This window comes from Tinamus guttatus, unplaced genomic scaffold (assembly GCF_059628265.1).
Source record: "Tinamus guttatus ecotype Peru unplaced genomic scaffold, ASM5962826v1 Tinamus_guttatus_pri_ptg000046l, whole genome shotgun sequence".
NCBI classification, from domain to species: Eukaryota; Metazoa; Chordata; class Aves; order Tinamiformes; family Tinamidae; genus Tinamus; species Tinamus guttatus.
In genome coordinates, this window is record NW_028288580.1 from 672,218 (window position 1) to 690,487 (window position 18,270).

Genomic DNA, 18,270 nt, shown 5'->3' on the forward strand with positions numbered 1-18,270 from the left:
TAGAATCCATACCAGGTACTGTAGAGGTTATATATAAATGTCTAGTTTAATACATCAGTTTGCACTAGCAGACATCCAGGTAACGTGGGTTTGCTAAGATCTCATGCAAAGTGCTCCTGCTGCAAGGGGCTTGGGAAGAAGGACGCCTCCTTCCTTTCTGGACACAGAAGGCCAAATCCGCAGGGATGTAATGCATGTGCACAAGCGGGAGGCTTCCAAGCAGCACCTGCCAACCCAGCAACATGAGAGCTGCAGGGATGCTGCTCCACTGACTCCAGCTTTCACACAGCATCTATTACGGAAACTAAAAGGCTTTAGCCAAAAACCACCATGAATCGATTCTTGCCACTCAGAGAGTTTCAGCATTAAACTTATCCTGCTGTGAGCAAGGCAGCGAATGGCAAGTTTGTTCCTTGCCTCTGTTACTCCTACTAGAATAAAACCCTGCACCTCGGTGTGTTTCTGCTGATGCTAGTTGCTAGTGTAGCTTCTAAAAAGGGACTCCATCACTGGGATTTCTTTTCCATGAATAAACGAAGACATGAGATCATTCAGAAACGGCTACATACCATATAAAAATATCCCGGCTATCTCAAGAGACACGAGAAACGGAAGGACATCCCACCTCCCCTTCCCACATGGGCAAGGGAAAAAAAAATCAGAGGAACATTTGCTTTCCTTGGCATGCAAGGCAGAAGTAATTAAAATAACATATGGAGGGGGGAAAAAAAAGCTGTCAAACCTGGCTGTTCAAACAGCATGGACTATCCAAAATCCCTGCATGGAGAGGCAATTGCACAGAAGTTGTCTACTGAAAATCTTCAAAGTAGAAGCGCTTGGCAGAAAAGTGGGTGGCTGTTTATTATCTTGGCTTCCAAGTCCCTCCCTTGGCTCTCCCTGCTAAATGCTATCCAGCTTGGAAAACCCCCTTCACAGGAGAGGCTGTGGAGAAGAGACTATAAGCAGATCCTTCTGCAATCCCACAGGGCTACCTCAGGCTAAAAATAAACAACCTGACAACATCAATGTTTGAAAGCTGTTGCTTGCGGGAGCAAACCCAAAATTAGTGTGGCTCATGTTTCTGTCTTCCTCCACACAGATGGCAAAGTCAGGAAAATCCTGATAAAACAGGCCAAGTCCTAGATGCCAGGAACAGGTTTCTCCAAATCTGTCCAAATTCATTCTTATATTTACTTGTATATGTCCAGAGACCGGCTGCTCTTGGTGCAGTACCTATTTAACGTCACTATTTTCTTTTGGTAGCTAGCATAAATTACATTAACCCTGTTATGAGGGAATTCAAATCTCTCTTTCTGTGAGGAATATGAAGATTCTCTCAAAGAAGAAGATGCTTTTGCAATATTTTTGACCTTTTCTGCATAAATCAATTCTGATGTCAACATATTCTCACTGCAGTGAAGGCGACTAAGATGTACGTTAGTTATGAAGAATATCAGAAGTGAGCAACATGTAGAAATTTATTCTTTTATTTCCACTTAAAAACAGGTTTCAATTCATATAACATCAATCTCCTATATGACTTGTAGAGATTTTTCTGTTTTTAGTCTTGGCACAAAACATTGGCATCCATTTTTGTAAGAAACATGATTTTTTGAAAAAGTAGTTGTGAGGAGGTTACCTTGCCCTGTATCAACCTAGTGAATTCTGCTTCATGCACTGGAAATAAAAGGCACAAAATACAGAGCCTCTCCATGAAATAGCATTTCCACTGTACAGAAAAGAAGTTAACCTTGAAATCAGATTAACTGAGATTTCATTTTTTATGAGCGGGAATGGTTTCCTTCCAAGTAAATTTAATCCAAATCCTGAAAGTTCAAATCACACTGTATTACATTACATTACTTGCTCCGAGTTAATGACAGACTCTCTTTGGAGCCATGACCCTGAAAGAGGCAATTCCAGCAACAGGACAGCTCTACAGCACCATTTTGGAGCACCTGAATCCCCTACTTGGCATACCTGATGAGGACCAATTAAAAAGTAAAAATTAAGATTTGTTAGGGAAGCAAAGTCGAGACATCACCTTTCTAGTCTTGCACTCGTTCTGATTTTGAGAGTAGCGTCTTCAGCAGACTAATTCACGTTCACTACTTCCCACTGCCACTTAAGCAATGTTAAGAAATGTTTTCAAACTCCCCACACTACTGGTCATCTGACCGAGTCCTGAGTTACGCAGGGAGCTCAGCTCAGCACAAAACACCAGGAAAAAGGTGAATTGCTTTTATCCTGTGGCAGAAGCATTGCGCTTGAGTGGCTGGAGAGGAGCAAAACAGCATTTTTAGGGACAGAGAGAGGGCTGCGGAGGCTGTGTCCAGCCTCTGCACTGCAAGGCAGGCACACAGCACGTGCCTCTCCGCTAGCGTCCAAAGACGCGTCCTCCACACACGCTGACCTGCAAAGCTCCTATTCCTGCCCTCTAATGATATGACAACCTTCAAAAAAGGCCGGATGAGGCAACTGTGAGATACTACAAGCAAAGACGGTTTGTGTGCTGGGTTTCTGCCACTGCACAGCAGCTGCTGAACTTCCCAGATGCCTTGGGAAACAGTTCACATGCCTTGAACCAAGGCGGGAAGAGGGACTGAACCGGAACTCATTTTCACAGCCTGGAGGGAAAAAAACCTTCCTCCTCTCAACTCACTAGTGTGAATGTTGGATTCAATGCTCGGATAGAGCATATCATTCCATAAAATACCTGAAATAAACTGTAATGCCTGAAAGAAATCATAATGGAATATAAACCCACCCCAGGACATGGCCAGGGTTTAGGTATGGTGTCCTCTGATATTTCATATGAAAGCAGAAATCCTTGTTTCTCTCCTGAAATCAAATCATACATTGCAAGGGGCTGGGGGGGAAGGGGGCTGTACAGGGAACCAGCAGAGGCCCCAGATACGTAACATGACTCTGGAATGAGTCAACAGCAGCCTGCTCCTCTCTCACACACCACCTGCTCCTCTTCCCAGGCTGAGATACGGCTGCTTAAACATGAAACTCTGAGCTCAGAGTTGAAGTACAGTCTTAGAGTCTGAATGTGACAAGCATGAGTCTGGAAATGTGCACTAATAGGTTATCGAGCGCTGGGAAACGGCAGGGTTTTCTGGAGAGGCAACAGGACTAATAATAATTGGTGGGATATCTTTTTTTGCTTTGCAAAATCAAACGCTAATTGCAGCACTGCACTGGAGGTTAGACAGCATACAAGCAAATATCTATGTCTCCTTAATACTTTACAGGCCAAATGGGAAAGACGTGAAATAGCAGCTCAAATCGCAAGCGTCTGTCAAATCACTACAGACTCCATGTGCTCTTGGTGTTCTGCAGCCAGAACTACATTTATATATATATATTCAGATTTGGGCTTATTAGAGAACAGTCTTCAAAAGCACCAGGAAAAACTAAATTTAAACAACCTGTATTGTTTTTTTTTTTTCGTTTAATCTGTATCTGGTCTGCTCTTGTGAAATAGTTAACGAGCTAACAGCAGACAGGCAACACTTGAGAGTATCTGTGTGATTTGACAAAGATTACAGTTGGATCTCAAGAATTTTTCCAAGTATTTTTTAACCTCTAATTTTCTATTCTGTGCAGAAATAAATGACGGAAGAGGAAATTAGTGACACTTGCAAGACTCTTTGGAGAGAAAAACAGCTTAGCAACTATACAGATTGTAATATAGTGTCATGAACAACATGAAATCTCAGCTTTTAAAAATATTTTACCTAAATACTCGGACTGCCTGCTCTTCGGTATTTCATGGTTATCAATGAACCTTTTCAATTTACATTCTTAAATAATTACTGTGTAGATAAGGTATGCTCGAAGGATGGGGACAGTACTTACATTTAATTACAAATGATTTGGATATGCTCATAGGTGGAAAATACATTAAAATAGCTTACAGGAAATAAGCCCAACTAGCACTAAACTCTGGAAACTAAATGTTCACAACAGCACTGACAGTAGCTCAGCTATTTATTTGAACATGCTTTTTAAAAGGTACGTTGGAACACAGTGGAAAAGAAATGCAAAGAAATGCTAAAATGAGGGAAGCACAGAGATCAAAACTCCATAGCAGGTTGAATCAATAAAATATTAAACTGCAGTTCTTACATTTAAGTACTACACCAAGTAGTAGTCTGATTGGTCTTTAATGGTGTTAAAGCCCTTGTTTTGTGTAAGAGACTGTAACAAACATTTTGCCTATTCAATCCAATCAAGGTTGAGGCATCTTGCAACAAACGCAAACATATCTGACACCTCTTCTATAACTTTAGCAGTTGGCTTTCCTGCTCCGTGCCCAGCCTTGGTGTCAACGTGGATGAGAAGCGGATTGGTTTGTTTCCGGCTTCGGCCCACCACGTACTGCAGCGTAGCAATAAACTTCAGGGAATGCAGCGGGACCACACGGTCATCATGGTCTGCTGTGAGCAGCAGTGTAGAGGGATACTGGATGCCATCCTCTTCTGGTAGCTTGATATTGTGAAGCGGAGAGTACCTGAGAAGGACACACAAAAATTCACATATTTCCTTCCCCAAGGTCCATCCACAAGGACAGCTGGACATCTCATATTGAAACCGTTACAGTGGCATCTCGTAGCACTAAGAATATCACAATTCTCAGCTGCAAAAATCAGTTTTGCACTGCTGGCTACCGATGTGTGACAGTGGCTACAGCCCTCTGGCTCCCAGATGTGATGCAAGCCCATTGCCTGGATTTTGGAGAGACACGTGCAGACACCGCACAGTGAAACCAATAGTTGTGCTAGCACCAAGAGACACCAGGGAAACCTAAAGCAGAAGCTGTGAAGTTCATGGCAGGATTACCCTGCTGGTAACAGGGAAATCTCTCTCCCAGCACGCACCCACATGTCCCTCGCTCCTACGGCTACTGCATGTGGATGGCTTCTCTGCATAAACATTTGGAAAGAGTCTCTGATAGGGAAGTGCGATTGCACAAGCCCCTCGAGACCTCAGAACCCTTTTGCACATAGATCTATTCTGAGGAAATACCATGCAGGAAAGAGAGAGGAGATTACTCATCATATAATTATTATATAATTAAGTATTACTTATTAAAATTACTCATTCTGTAAGTTTTCTTGCTTTCAATGGATGACTTTGATTCGTATTTCTTGAGCAATAAATGGCCTAACTAGAAAATTTGCTTTCCTTCCTTGCAGAAAAAATGTACATTCCTTCACTGAAGTAACACAGCATATAAGATGTAACTATGTATCTCAAACCAAATACATTCTGGAATTTGAAACGAATTTCAAATTCTGGAATTTTAAATAATGTAATTCATAAAGAATTCTATCTAACAATTTCCTATTGCCTATTCCTTAGGCAAAGCAACACCTAAAAAGAATGCTGCATTCCTTAAATCAAGAGTAGGGCATTATTTTTTTTTCTATCTCATGACAGGAAACACGGAAAGTAATTTTGCCTTATTTTTTAATTAATTTCATATTTGGAAGAGTGTTCATTAAGTAAGTCCAAATTATTTTTATGAACGTGTGAAAATATTTGAATATTTTGTCTAACAGTTTTCTAACGTCTCTGTTAGAACAATGTGAGTGAATTTGTAAAGCTATGATTTGTTTTGAAAACAGTTAAATAAGGGTAAGTATGGAACACTCTATTTTTAGGATATTTGTAATGACAGCATCCAAGCACTATTATCTTGCAACATTTGACAAGAAATTACCAGAACAAGAAGCAGAGCGGCTTAAACAAATTTCTTAATATTTAAAAAAAAAATAGGTAATGCCATAAACATTTTTAGAATTTCACATTGAGATTTCGTACGCGTAGAAGTAGGTATAAAGTGACTCCCTCCTACGGACTATTTTTTCTACTCACAGAATGAATTTAAAACTTTACTTCTACTTCACGTCTTCGAATATCTAAATTTGCACATGGGCAGGCAAGTTTCACTGCCAAAGTTTGTATCAGTTTTTTTTTTTTTTGAACGTCATTAACAGAGTATGAAATATAAATTTAATGCATTATAAATTTTATTTACAAAAATGGGATTTACACTGAAAATTTAAATTGGATAAATGGAGGTCTAGAAACAACCTAATTACAATGGGCCTAGTTGATCATTTGCATCTGACATTGATTTTTTTAAAAAATAATTGCTTTAAATCATGTTTGATCTCATTGCACTTGTAGCACTTCTATTTTTTCTTGTTTAGTATGCTTGAGGCATTCTCCCATAATATCAATCTGCATTATTTAAAGAATAAATACAGTAATAACAAAAGCAATAATATGAGATGAGGTGCCATTTTTTGAAATGATGGCACTTATTCTAACACACTCATTATTAACCTTATCCAATATGTTGTCCATTTCTGTTCTCACAGAGCTCTCTCTCTTTCTCTCTCCCCCTTTTTTTTTAAAAAAAGGATATTCCCAGGCCTCTCAGCAAGAAGTTGAGAACTGAATTAGTATTCTGTTGTGGTCTAGTCCCATTCAATTGACATAAATAAATCCCACCCATATTGTATAATTCACGGTGGTGACCATCTCTCGCCCATTGTAAAACATACGATTTGCGCAGTGGTTCCTTCCAGAGTATTCTGTTTTGACAGCCTCCAAAAAAAAGGAGTCATAATTCAGAAAAGAAAATCTCACTAGCTGTTAAAGCTGTTAGTAGAAAACAGTCTCTGAAAATATGATCAGCTGACTCAGTGGGCTTTTGAAGACACTGTTTTGTGCAAAATTGAAATTCTGACCTCCCTCCGCCCCAAACCCGGTGTGGGAAAGGATGAAGTAATTCTTGGACTCGCTCTTGATTATGACAACCTGAACCTACGGAGGAGGCTCCCAGTTTCCACAACGGGGCACGCGCCGCGAGGCACCTACTTGCAGAGCCACTCGAACTGCTCCTTGGTGTCGGCGCAGCCGTAGTCGGTGGTCCAGGCGTGCCCGATGGTGTACTTGTGGAACTTGAGCATGTCCAGCACCCCCACCTGCGCGATGGCGCAGCCAAACAGGTCCGGGCGCTGGTTCGCGCACGCCGCTGCAACGGGGAGACAACCCTGTTGGTGCCACGCTGAGAACAACGAAGCCTGGCGCTCAAAGGGCCGCTGCCAACAAGCCCACGCCAAAAAGCGTAAGGCTGTTCTTTTTTTTATAAACCTTTTGTTGTTTTTTTTTTCCAAGATGTGTAAAATTGTTAAAATAATGTGGTAAGAAACATAAGATTCCCACATAATGTCTGAAGCAAAAAAAAAGAGCATTATCTGCTGCAAAACCAACTGCACTTAAGATTTGCAATGAATATGAAGTCAAACAGACTTTGAAGCAAAACTGAAAGCAAATACACAAGAAGATAAAAATATTAACTCCTGAAGATAGTGTTTTAAAAATAGTGTAAGAGTCATTTCCCTGATCTCTAAGCACCAAACACACAGCACTTTGAAAACTGCCTTCCAAACTAGGCAAATCGGGTTTAAGGGAGATACACACTTTAAAAAGGTCTACTATGTACATGAGCTTTTTGACTATGATTGATGTTAGTTGATCTTGATGCTTTCTAAACTGTTTATTTGCTAAATTTCTAACACTAGCATCAAGAAAGAAAAGGGCATTAAGGAGCAAAAAATCTCATCATTTGTAGATGAAATTTTCTTCCATAATTACTATGCAAATCCAAATGAAAGCATTTCCCCATTTTTTTCATGTCCTTTCTAGTAAAAGAGGTCTGAAAAAGGGGATAATTGCTTTAAGCGTAGCACTTGCCTCACATTATAAAAACAACCAGATTTGCCCACCTAGCGATCTAGCTCAGTGTTCAATTTAGAAGGTGGCTACTGGCAGGATTTAAATTGAGGCTTAAATGTATTGTTTTCTTTCGGTATTTTTTTTTCCTAATCATATTTAGTATTCAATCCTTGGTGCCTGAATAAGCACTGAGACTTTCAAATAACTTCCATAGTGCCTTCCAGAATCTCTTTTCTCAATTCAAAGGCCACTGCTATTCATCCACATCTCGGTGAACTCTCCCAAATTTTCTAATTCTCCAATCTTCTCCCTCGTGAAAATGGGTAATTTATTCCCACTTTTTCCTTCCTACTAATCAGGATGTAGGTATAACAGGAGCTTCCTTCCAGCTTGAAAATAACTTTTCCTCACAGAGTTTTGTGTGAGGGACCTTGCCAAAAATCTTTGAGAAATCCAAGAAAAAATCCTCAGCTAGATCACTGTTATAAGCACCATACTCTGAGTCCTTCAAATATTTCTAACAGATTTGCAAGCTTCGGTATCAGTCTGCAAGATTCATTCTTATATGTGGCAGCTATTATTGGTTTCAACTGGTCTGTCCATCGCAGAAGTCAGATTTACTCATCTGCACTTTGTGGGTCACTGTGAGCCACTTTAGAAATTGGCACAGCAATTGCCTCCTCCTGTTCCTCAGCTTAGTAGCCTGCAATTTCCTCCTGGAGTTAATTTAGGTTCTCGTGTATGCACCAGCTGGTCCTGGAAAGCCAGTACTTTTCATCTGATTGATCTATTCCCTGCCTGAGCTTGAGTCAGCTCTTCAGAGCATTTCCCATAGGGAGAGACTGGTGTAGGGAACTCCCCAAGCTCCTCAGGAGGGAACATCAGTACGCACAAACCATTTGATCCTTCTGCGCTGCCATTACCTTTCTTTAAGTGCTCCTTTTACACCTCGCTAATCTATAAGACCCACAGATTCTCTGGCCAGCTTCCTGCTTCTGATATCCACAAAAAGTTTTTATTGCTCATTTTTATGCTGCTAGCAATTTGCACATCAATCTTCTGTGGTCTGTTAGTCCATCCAAAGCTTAATGCTCTGTCCTATTTCTTCACTTGAATGTACTTTCTGTTTTTTGAAGGATGTTTTATGTCTGGTCATCTCTAATACACAATTATGCTGATTTTTCCTGGGCCCTTTCTGAGTCATTTTCCAAAGGAATATGGGGACTTCAAAACACAGTGCCCTTTTAACTGAACCTTTTGATTAGAGCCCTCCTTTTTATGTTATTTTCTTTCTTAACATAAATGTTATTCTGGTAGGGCAAAGGAGCTGAAAAAACCATCATAATATTGAATTTCAGTATTCTTTATTATAGAGTGTATCTTCAAGACTTGTACTATGTGTTGCTCTGGATTATATCAAGAATTGCTGTGTCTAATTCTCTGAGCAGTTACTTCAGTAAGAAGTGGAGACACCCATCAGTTCTTGTTGCATCTCTTTAATCATAATACTTAACTATATGCATTAATAAACTGCAACTTGGTAGAATGATTTCTTCATGAGTTTTACCCACTACACAGATTTTGAGTTTCTTTTAAATAATCAATACGAAGATAAAATTACAAAACCTCAGAAATGTCTGCCTAAGCAAACTCAAGATGTCAAACGTTTTAGTTGCATGAAGCGGGCTTTCACATCACGGCTGTGCTGCCCTACTAAGCTTTAGGCTCCCGCTCCGCAGGACAAGGAGGTCTTGTCTTGCCGCTGAATGAGCCCGGAGGTCGGAGCTCTGCCCTCCTCAGAGCCACCTCCTGTTCATTAGACTAAAAGGAAACTATTTTGGAAGAATGACAATACTCTTCCTTGTCAGCTTTTTCTTCAGTAAGTGTGGAGTAAGAAAATCTGGCACTGAATCATTACATCTAAAGCATCGGTAACACTCTATACGAGCAGCTATTCACTCTGGAGAATTTAGTTCTGCTTTGAAGAAAAATTGCTCATAAACATTTCCAATAGCCCCTTAGTTTTATCCAGGCAAGGAAACCCCTTATGCAGCTCACGAAGCGTGAGGACACCCGGCTGGATTGCAGCCCATTTGCAACTGCAAGGGAGGGTTTCTCACAACAGATCTTTCAAGGCAGTGAGGTCCAGCTTCATCCCACCTGCTTCATACTGGAATGAGCTGCTGTCTGCAAACACCACTCGCCTTCCCTTACCTAAAGGTTCAGGCAGACACAAGGGGTTTTGATGACTGAACTTGGGCAGGATAAATCTCCTGACTGAAACTGATGTCAAGGTAAGTATATAAAACACTCTTTTCAGAAGTTCAACTGAATTTTCAAATAGAATAGATTATCCCACATAGAATAGATTTGTTCCATGCTTGAACTCACAGTGATGTGCAGACCCTTTAACCTTTTATATGTTCATCCATTTCTATTTCTGTACTTATTTACAAATACATCTCGCCATCTGTATCTGAGAAGTACTTATGCAGAAAGAAAAATATGAATATATGTACTCTAAGATGTTATTTATCTTTAAAAACATGCTTTTTAAAATAGGATTGTAAGAATTTCTAAGCTGGCTCAGGCAAAAAAAAGGCAGATAAAAAGTCTGCAGATAATTAGAGAAAAGCATAAAAAAAGAGACCCACAGGTGATAGTAGTAATCTACTCCTTTTCTATAAATCCGTGATTTGTAAACTTTAAATATGCTTTTCTTCATCTAAATTCATTAGCTTGATGCCACCATATGCTTACCATATTCTTTAGGTAAATCCAAACAAACCTGAATATTATTCATTATGCTTCCCTCTCAAGATTGAACTAACTTCACAACCCCTCCTCTTCTTATACTATCTTCAGATAGCAGGATACAATCACAGAAATTTTATTGCTCTTTAAATACTGGTTAGACTGCAAGACCTTTTTGTTGACAAGCTTTTCTGTTTAAGAAGAGGCTACTGCTCTCCCTGAATTTAGGATTATATCAGTGAATCATACGTGAATAAAAATGCATCTGTGACAACATAACAAAGCTCATGGCTTTCTCAAGCAGCTGCACTTTTTTTTTTGAATTTCTCACCAAAGACATTCATTGTTTTAGCTGTAGTCATGTTTTAACTCTATAAAAGAAATCAGAGTCAAATTATTACTTATCCCTGTACAAAGGTCTTAAATGCTGAATTATCATGTTTTCATTTTCCTTCTATGAATGAGAAAAGACTGAATGAGGACCTCTAAGGAAGGACTCCAGCACATGGAGCTCTAACTCACATGACAGCCATACAATGTCTCCTAGTGCTATATAAAACATTTCTCATTTTTTTTGGTAGCTGTAAGGAAGAAAAATTAAAAACAACTTCTTAAGCACTCTTAACTATTGTGCAACTCTAACATAGGGTTAGTTTTAGCACACAATCAGGATAGTAACTATAAACAGGGTTTTAACAGACAGCACTTGCTAGAGATTGCAGTATTTCAGTGCTCTATGCTAACAGCAAATGAATCAGAATTTTATATAGCATCTGGTTTATATTAAGGCAATGACCTTCTGGCAACTTTTTGAAAGAGGATCTCATACATCTTTTGCCTAGTTAGTTTGATAAACCCCAGCACCAAATCCAGGAAATCTTCAAGAAGTTCTTACCCACTAAAAGGCCCCCATTGGAGCCTCCATTAATAGTCAGCTTCTTTGGAGATGTGTAGCCCTCTTTGATAAGGTACTTGGCAGCGCACTGGAAGTCATCAAAGCAATTTTGTTTGTTGGCCAAAATACCACCTAGTACACAAATAAAACAAATCCATTGAGTCAATAAAATCCATTTGAGACCATCTCTCAGAAAGACATGTGTGCAGAAATACCTGGGAACAATTCCAGTTTCAAGAACATTTTAATAACTGACGCAGCTGAGAAAGAGAGCAAAAATGAGACTCTTTCAACACAGAAAGTCTTAAGATGGTTCTGTGGATAGCTCTAATGCTTTCAAAAAACTCTGAATAATACATACCTATACCGCGGACTAAGCGCCAGATACTGTTAAAATCAGCAAAATTTCAGCTAAAAGCTTTTCACTCTGAAATATATACAAAATAACCATAGGCATTCAACTGAGGGCTTGATCTAATGGGACTTTAACAGCATTAAATTCAGTGATGGTTTCTTAAAACAAGAAAGCTTTGAATTTGCTTCTGTATAAAATAAGTGCTTACAATTTCCTGGAAGCAGAATGAGTGGGTGGTAGTTTTCCTTTTTTCTATTATTTGTTCCCAAATTGGGTGATATATATCTATTGCCAATAAAGGAACTTCAGAGTGGCATCTTGTTTTGAAATGTTACTAGCAAACTACCAATACCAAAATGTTCAAGCTAAAAAGGGGTGCAATGCTGTTAAACAAAGTCCAAACACAATCATATGTAAAGGAAAATAAAGCATGATGGAAAATGCCATTTTAGATGATATAAAAAACAAGATTTCTGGGTCTCAAGACACAAATTATTGCAGGGTAGGATAGGAAAGAGAAAAGATGGTCTTTCCCTAAAATCCTTCTACTATTTGAGGAGAACATCATCCATCTAGAGCATTCAGTTGACTGAATCTCACAGTATTGCAGTCCATCTTCTTTGGAGGCCTGTTTGGCAAGAGATGGTAAAAATAGACTCTCCGCAAAGGTTACACATTCTACCACAGACTTGGCATGGTGAGTATTTCTCAGACAGCTAAATGCTAGCCAGAAATGGGAACTGTGAAGAAAATCCTAGTGTTCCTGCAGCACAACCTGCAGGCCAGTTCAGTGTGTGTGTAAGTCCCCCAGACACCCCCAGACATCTAGGGAAAGAGGGAGTCTCTTCCACTTTGTTTAGAAGCTGGGTCTTTAGTCCAAGTTGATTGCTCAGGCTCTCCAGCTACACCCAGGACAACTACTTCCATCCTTAAATAAGAGGCATTCAGGTGTTTCTATCTCCACTGCCCATTCAGTGAATATAAATGCCCAGCTTGTACAGGATGCTTCATGTTTAGGTTGCTAAAGTTAGATCATTCCAACCTGTAATTTTAATATCTCCTTGCAGGACTGGGAACAACAGTGAACTCTCTTTTCTTTTTTTTTAATCAATATGCATAATTCTCTCATTAAAAAAGACTCCCAAAGACAGACAAGTTGGGAGAATTGAAATACCTTCAACAGCGTGGCAGCAAAGGATAAAAGTTGAAGAGAAGAACTGAAGTGAAAAACAAGAGAAAATAAAACTGGAAAGAAATCCTACTCTTTGCTCAAAGTTCTAGTCTGGGGTAAGGTCAGAATCCTATCTATATAATTAAGTTGCAAATCTAAGTAAACAAACTTCTGTATTTGCTTCTAGAATTAGCAAAGAACAGATAGATAATTATGTAACTGTACTAAGAGACTCATGTCAAAAATAAACAGGAAATACGTAAACTAAAGAAGCATTATTATATCAAGATAAATTTTATTAAAACTTATTACAAACCAATGGACAAATTAAAATTAGTGAAGGATGCAAGGATAAGGTCTTTAGCAATAATCTTCTGTATCTGTGAGCATATGTGGCTTCTATTTATGAAACCATTAGATCTTTAACTCAATTATGAGGAAATGACCCAGACAAAAAAGAGCTAGAGCAGATGATATAGAAATACCAAGCTGTAATGATCTGGGAATCCCGTTTTGCTTAATAAAAACTTATTATGGATTACTCCTATGGCAAATTACTCCTGTTATCATGACCACTTCTGTTCTGGTACATTCACCCAGCTGACAACTTTTCTGGCAACTCAGCCACCAGGCTCTGGACATGCATGTAAATCATTGTCATTAAATAACGGTTGATGTGTTCCCGAGCTGAGCGTGACACTCTCCAGCTTTTTGCTTTGGTAAAGGGATGCAAAAATTGTCAGCAATAAGACAACTCAACACAGGCAATAAAAGAATCAGAAAGGGAAAGACTAGAGAGAAATTTAGCAAATATTGGGAAAGGGCGAAAAGATGTGGACAAGATTTTCTTGCAGCATTAGCCAGTCAGCTTAAAAAAGGCTGAGATGCTTGAACACCTGCCTGCAGGAAGCTGGCCCTCCTATGATCACGTGGAGTGGGCGACATGGCAACTTTTGTCCAATACAGTGAAAGTCAAAGCAGACAACGGTGATGCCTTCTGGGCATCTAGAATTGTGGGGTCAGCTCTCCAAAGCAGAGGACTAGATTTAGGATCTGTAGTCCAAGTACCCAAAGATCTTAACAAAAGGGCAAGGTCTGGAGTGGTGATCAGCGGTGCAGAGTCTAGTTGGAGGCCTGTGGCTAGTGGGGTCCCCCAGGGGTCAGTCCTTGGTCCAGTCCTGTTCAATTTATTCATCAATGACCTGGATGAAGGCACAGAGTGCTCCCTCAGCAAGTTTGCTGATGACACGAAACTGGGAGGAGTAGCCGATACCCCAGAGGGCTGTGCTGCCATCCAGAGGGACCTGGACAGACTGGACAACTGGGCGGTGAAAAACCTCATGCAATTCAACAAGGCCAAGTGCAAGGTCCTGCACCTGGGGAGGAATAACCCCAGACACCAGTACAGGCTGGGGACCGAGCTTGTGGAGAGCAGCTCTGCGGAGAAAGACCTGGGTGTCATGGTGGACGACAAGTTGACCATGAGGCAGCAGTGTGCCCTCGTGGCCAAGAAGGCCAATGGGATCCTGGGCTGCATTAAGAAGAGCATCTCTAGCAGGTCGAGGGAGGTGATCCTGCCCCTCTACTCATCCCTGGTGAGGCCGCATCTGGAGTATTGTGTCCAGTTCTGGGCTCCACAGTACAAGAGGGATGTGGAGCTGCTGGAGGGAGTCCAGCGCAGGGCTACAAGGATGATCAGGGGCCTGGAACATCTGCCCTATGAGGAGAGGCTGAGTGAGCTGGGCCTGTTCAGCCTGGAGAAGAGAAGGCTGAGAGGGGATCTAATCAGTGTATATAAATACCTCAAGGGAGGGAGTGCAGAGGACGGGGATGGTCTCTTTTCAGTGGTGGCCACTGATAGGACTAGAGGAAATGGCCGGAAACTGAAACATCAAAAATTCCATAGGAACTTAAGGAAAAATTTCTTAACAGTGAGGGTGACAGAGCACTGGAACAGGCTGCCCAGAGAGGTTGTGGAGTCTCCTTCTCTGGAGATCTTCAAAACCCGCTTGGATGCAGTCCTGTGCCACGTGCTTTAGGTGTCCCTGCGTATGCAGGGGGGTTGGACTAGATGATCTCTAGAGGTCCCTTCCAACCCTAAGCATTCTATGATTCTATGATTCTATGATGTAGTTTAGATATCACATTTAAAGCTGGTAAAGCTCTGATGACAAACTGGGAGTTACAAATATGTGGGCATTGATTGATTCTGCCATATGTGCAACTTGCAATTAATAAAAGATGTTTGCAAAAGAAGGGCAGGGCTCCTGCAATACAGAGACATTTTTGGAAGATCATTGAAGGTAAAACAGGTGCATTTTTAAATCCTGAAAGTCTGGGAACTTGAACTTGTTTTGAAAAAAAATGCAATAATATTCTTGGAAAGCATTTATTTGTGCAGAACAGGACTTTAAAAGTAGGCTACAAAACTGAAACTGAAGCAATCTAATGGTAACTCTTATAATACTGGGTGAGCTACAGATTAAATATTAAACGCGAGGGAAAAAAAGGACTTTACTACTTGAATAAATACAAAGCAAAATGAAACATGGAAGCAAATACAAAGCAAATGAGTGTACATGAAAAAGAACTCAAAAGAAAATGTTGTTTCCAGTTTTACTGGCTCTAGTTTTGTTCCTGCACTTGGGACTGATTTACCTTTGTGCCAGGTCTCTCCATATTCACCACCGCCCCTGATGTTAGCGACTGCTAGAACACCTCCGAGGTGTCGCACAAAAATAAGTCTTGATACGCTGAAAAGAAATCAAACAGATTATAAATTTCCAACTGCTTATACTTCTACTATCCTAACAAAAATACTTTGAGGGAAAGATCTGTTCTAACATCCACAGCAAAATCAGGAATTAGATTCTCCCTTAATGGCAAATCTGAATAGCCAGGCCTCCTCTTTTTTTTTTTTTTTTTTGTTTAAATGATTATCCATGGAAACCCCTCTACAGTCTCTGGAGAGGAAACAGTGCTCTTCCATGCTGTTTGCTTTAGTTCTGCACTTCGGAGGCAATGGTTCTGCCTAAGAAGAGACACCCAGGATATACCGCTATTTTTTGACCATCTGTGAAGTACCAACTGGACCGCTGTTGCTTTCTGAATTGTTCATCCTCTGCTTTTTCAGAGAAGGAAGGTCAGCAGTTGATCTCTGTTTATGAGCAGAAGCTTTCAACTTTTGCTTAATGTGTTTCTTCTTTCACCTTTATAAAACTGTATTTGCAAACTGTATTTGCAAAACTATATCTGCTTCCATCACTGGGGTCTGCTGCCAAGTTCTGGTTAATTCCCTTTTCATTTGTTTTCCACTTACATTACTGAATACAAAAGGGATCATAAAAGTTTAAAATACAAGTTTTGCCTTCCCTAGTATCTCCAGAACATAGATGAAAGCTAAAGGGATTCGAGTAATTTAAATTATATTTAACGATTAAGCAGAAAGCTAGATCTCTGATCAATTGAGGCAACAGCATAACACAACAGAAGCTCCAGATGGCAAACCACACATATGCCAAAGAGAACAGTAAAATATTCAAAATTAATCCCAGCATTTTTTCTTCTCTCTAACAGGTAGGTTTAGATTTTTTTTAATCTACTTGAAACTTTTGCTAATGCAGGAACCATAAGGAACCATCGCCTGCAGAAATTAATCCCATTCAATCACAAGAGTGAGGTTGTTCCCATATTGCTTATCAGAAATATCTTGGAAGATGCTAGTCTTGTTATCCGTCTGTAACCTGTACGTAGTATCAAAGCAAGTAAATTCTTCATAGCTCCCAAAGCAATTATCCATGTACTATGACATTTTCTTGACAGCATATACCAAGGATTAAGGAAGCAAAAGAAAAGTGTAAGGATAACCGGTAAGAGATTTCTGTGTTTTCATAAACCATCAAAGGAAAAATCTTCCACTTGGGCTGATTAACGGTAGCCACCAGGAGGCTTAGTGTCTTATAAGCTCGTAGGATACTTTATTTCAGAAGAACTCCAACTGCAATCAGCTCTTGTTACAGGGGGCTTTTCCCCATTTCCTGGAGCAAACACTTTTCTGTCGCACAGACCCTCAGTAACAGTGGATAAACCCACATTTGGTAACAACCATTACACTGCCTGAATTGTAAGCCAGCATACTTTGTTTATCCGTGCTTACTTTCAGCAATATTACTGGAATTTGGCCATTTCTGAAACATTACCCCATCATGTACATCCGTCACTGCAAACGGCTATTAATTAAGGCTAGGAGATGTCACTTGGGCATGGTCAGTAGTAAAGTGAGGCTAGACACTAATCTGACCAATGTTTGGAAGTAATTTGGCCAAGAACTTACCGTGAGCTCTGCCGAAGTATTTTTTAAATACAGGGAGCAAGGTCTTATTAGAAGATAATCTAGACTTGTTGACCTTTAAAAATGGAAATGATCAGAGGCCTGGAACATCTGCCCTATGAGGAGAGGCTGAGGGAGCTGGGCCTGTTCAGCCTGGAGAAGAGAAGGCTGAGAGGGGATCTGATCAGTGTCTATAAGTACCTCCAGGGAGGGAGTGAAGAGGATGGTGCTGGCCTCTTTTCACTGGTGGCCACCGACAGAACTAGAGGTAATGGCCACAAACTGAAGCACCAAAAGTTCCACAGGAACTTAAGGAAATTTTTTTTAACAGTGGGGGTGACAGAGCTTTGGAACAGGCTGCCCAGAGAGGTTGTGGAGTCTCCTTCTCTGGAGATCTTCAAAACCCGCTTGGATGCCACCCTGTGCCATGTGCTCTAGGTGACCCTGCGTGTGCAGGGGGTTTGGACTAGATGACCTCTAGAGGTCCCTTCCAACCTTAAGCATTCTATGATTCTTTGAAAATCCCAAGTGACCAGACAGTACAAAATGCAGGGTTCACACCCACCTCTGCCACTGCCTGCTGTATTCTTCCAGGGGGCTTCTTGCTTTCAGGTTTAATTTCAAGTCAACTTGCTGACTGAGTCTCAGCAAACTGCCCAGTTTCCCTCATATGTCCGGGAAATGACTTGGCAGCAGGTTCCCTGCTCTTCCCCAAAGTCTCTACTACCTGTTTTTTCTCACCTACCCTATTTTTCCTTCTCTCCTTGGAGCACGGTAAAGGGTAAAGAAAAGGGGAAAAGGGTCAGGAAGGAGCCAGTGCAGGGAGGGGAAGATAATCCCTTCCCTGGAGAAGTCTTTCCTGAGCCTTTCACTCTTTTCTTACAGAGCATAACGCGCGCATCAGGAACAAAGGAAACAGGTATTGCTGGCTGCATTAAAGGGCAGTGTGAGGAGCAGAGCTTCAAGGAGCACGATTTTTTTTTTCTCTCCAGAATTACTAATTTATT

The 18,270-nt window shown here is 40.5% G+C and overlaps 1 protein-coding gene across 2 annotated transcripts in view; it reads right to left on the reverse strand.

The window, feature by feature from the left end:
- Positions 1 to 3,888: 3,888 nt before the first annotated feature.
- PREP (prolyl endopeptidase) overlaps positions 3,889 to 18,270 on the reverse strand; it is a 322,394-nt gene continuing 308,012 nt past the window's right edge. For both annotated transcript variants that reach the window (XM_088538295.1, XM_088538287.1), the window contains exons 12-15: positions 15,592 to 15,686; positions 11,408 to 11,539; positions 6,898 to 7,054; positions 3,889 to 4,519 (exon numbers count right to left, since the gene is read on the reverse strand). In XM_088538295.1, the coding sequence (XP_088394421.1) occupies positions 4,225 to 4,519; positions 6,898 to 7,054; positions 11,408 to 11,539; positions 15,592 to 15,686 (679 nt within the window). In that variant the 3' untranslated portion in view covers positions 3,889 to 4,224. The remainder of the gene's footprint in view (positions 4,520 to 6,897; positions 7,055 to 11,407; positions 11,540 to 15,591; positions 15,687 to 18,270) is intronic.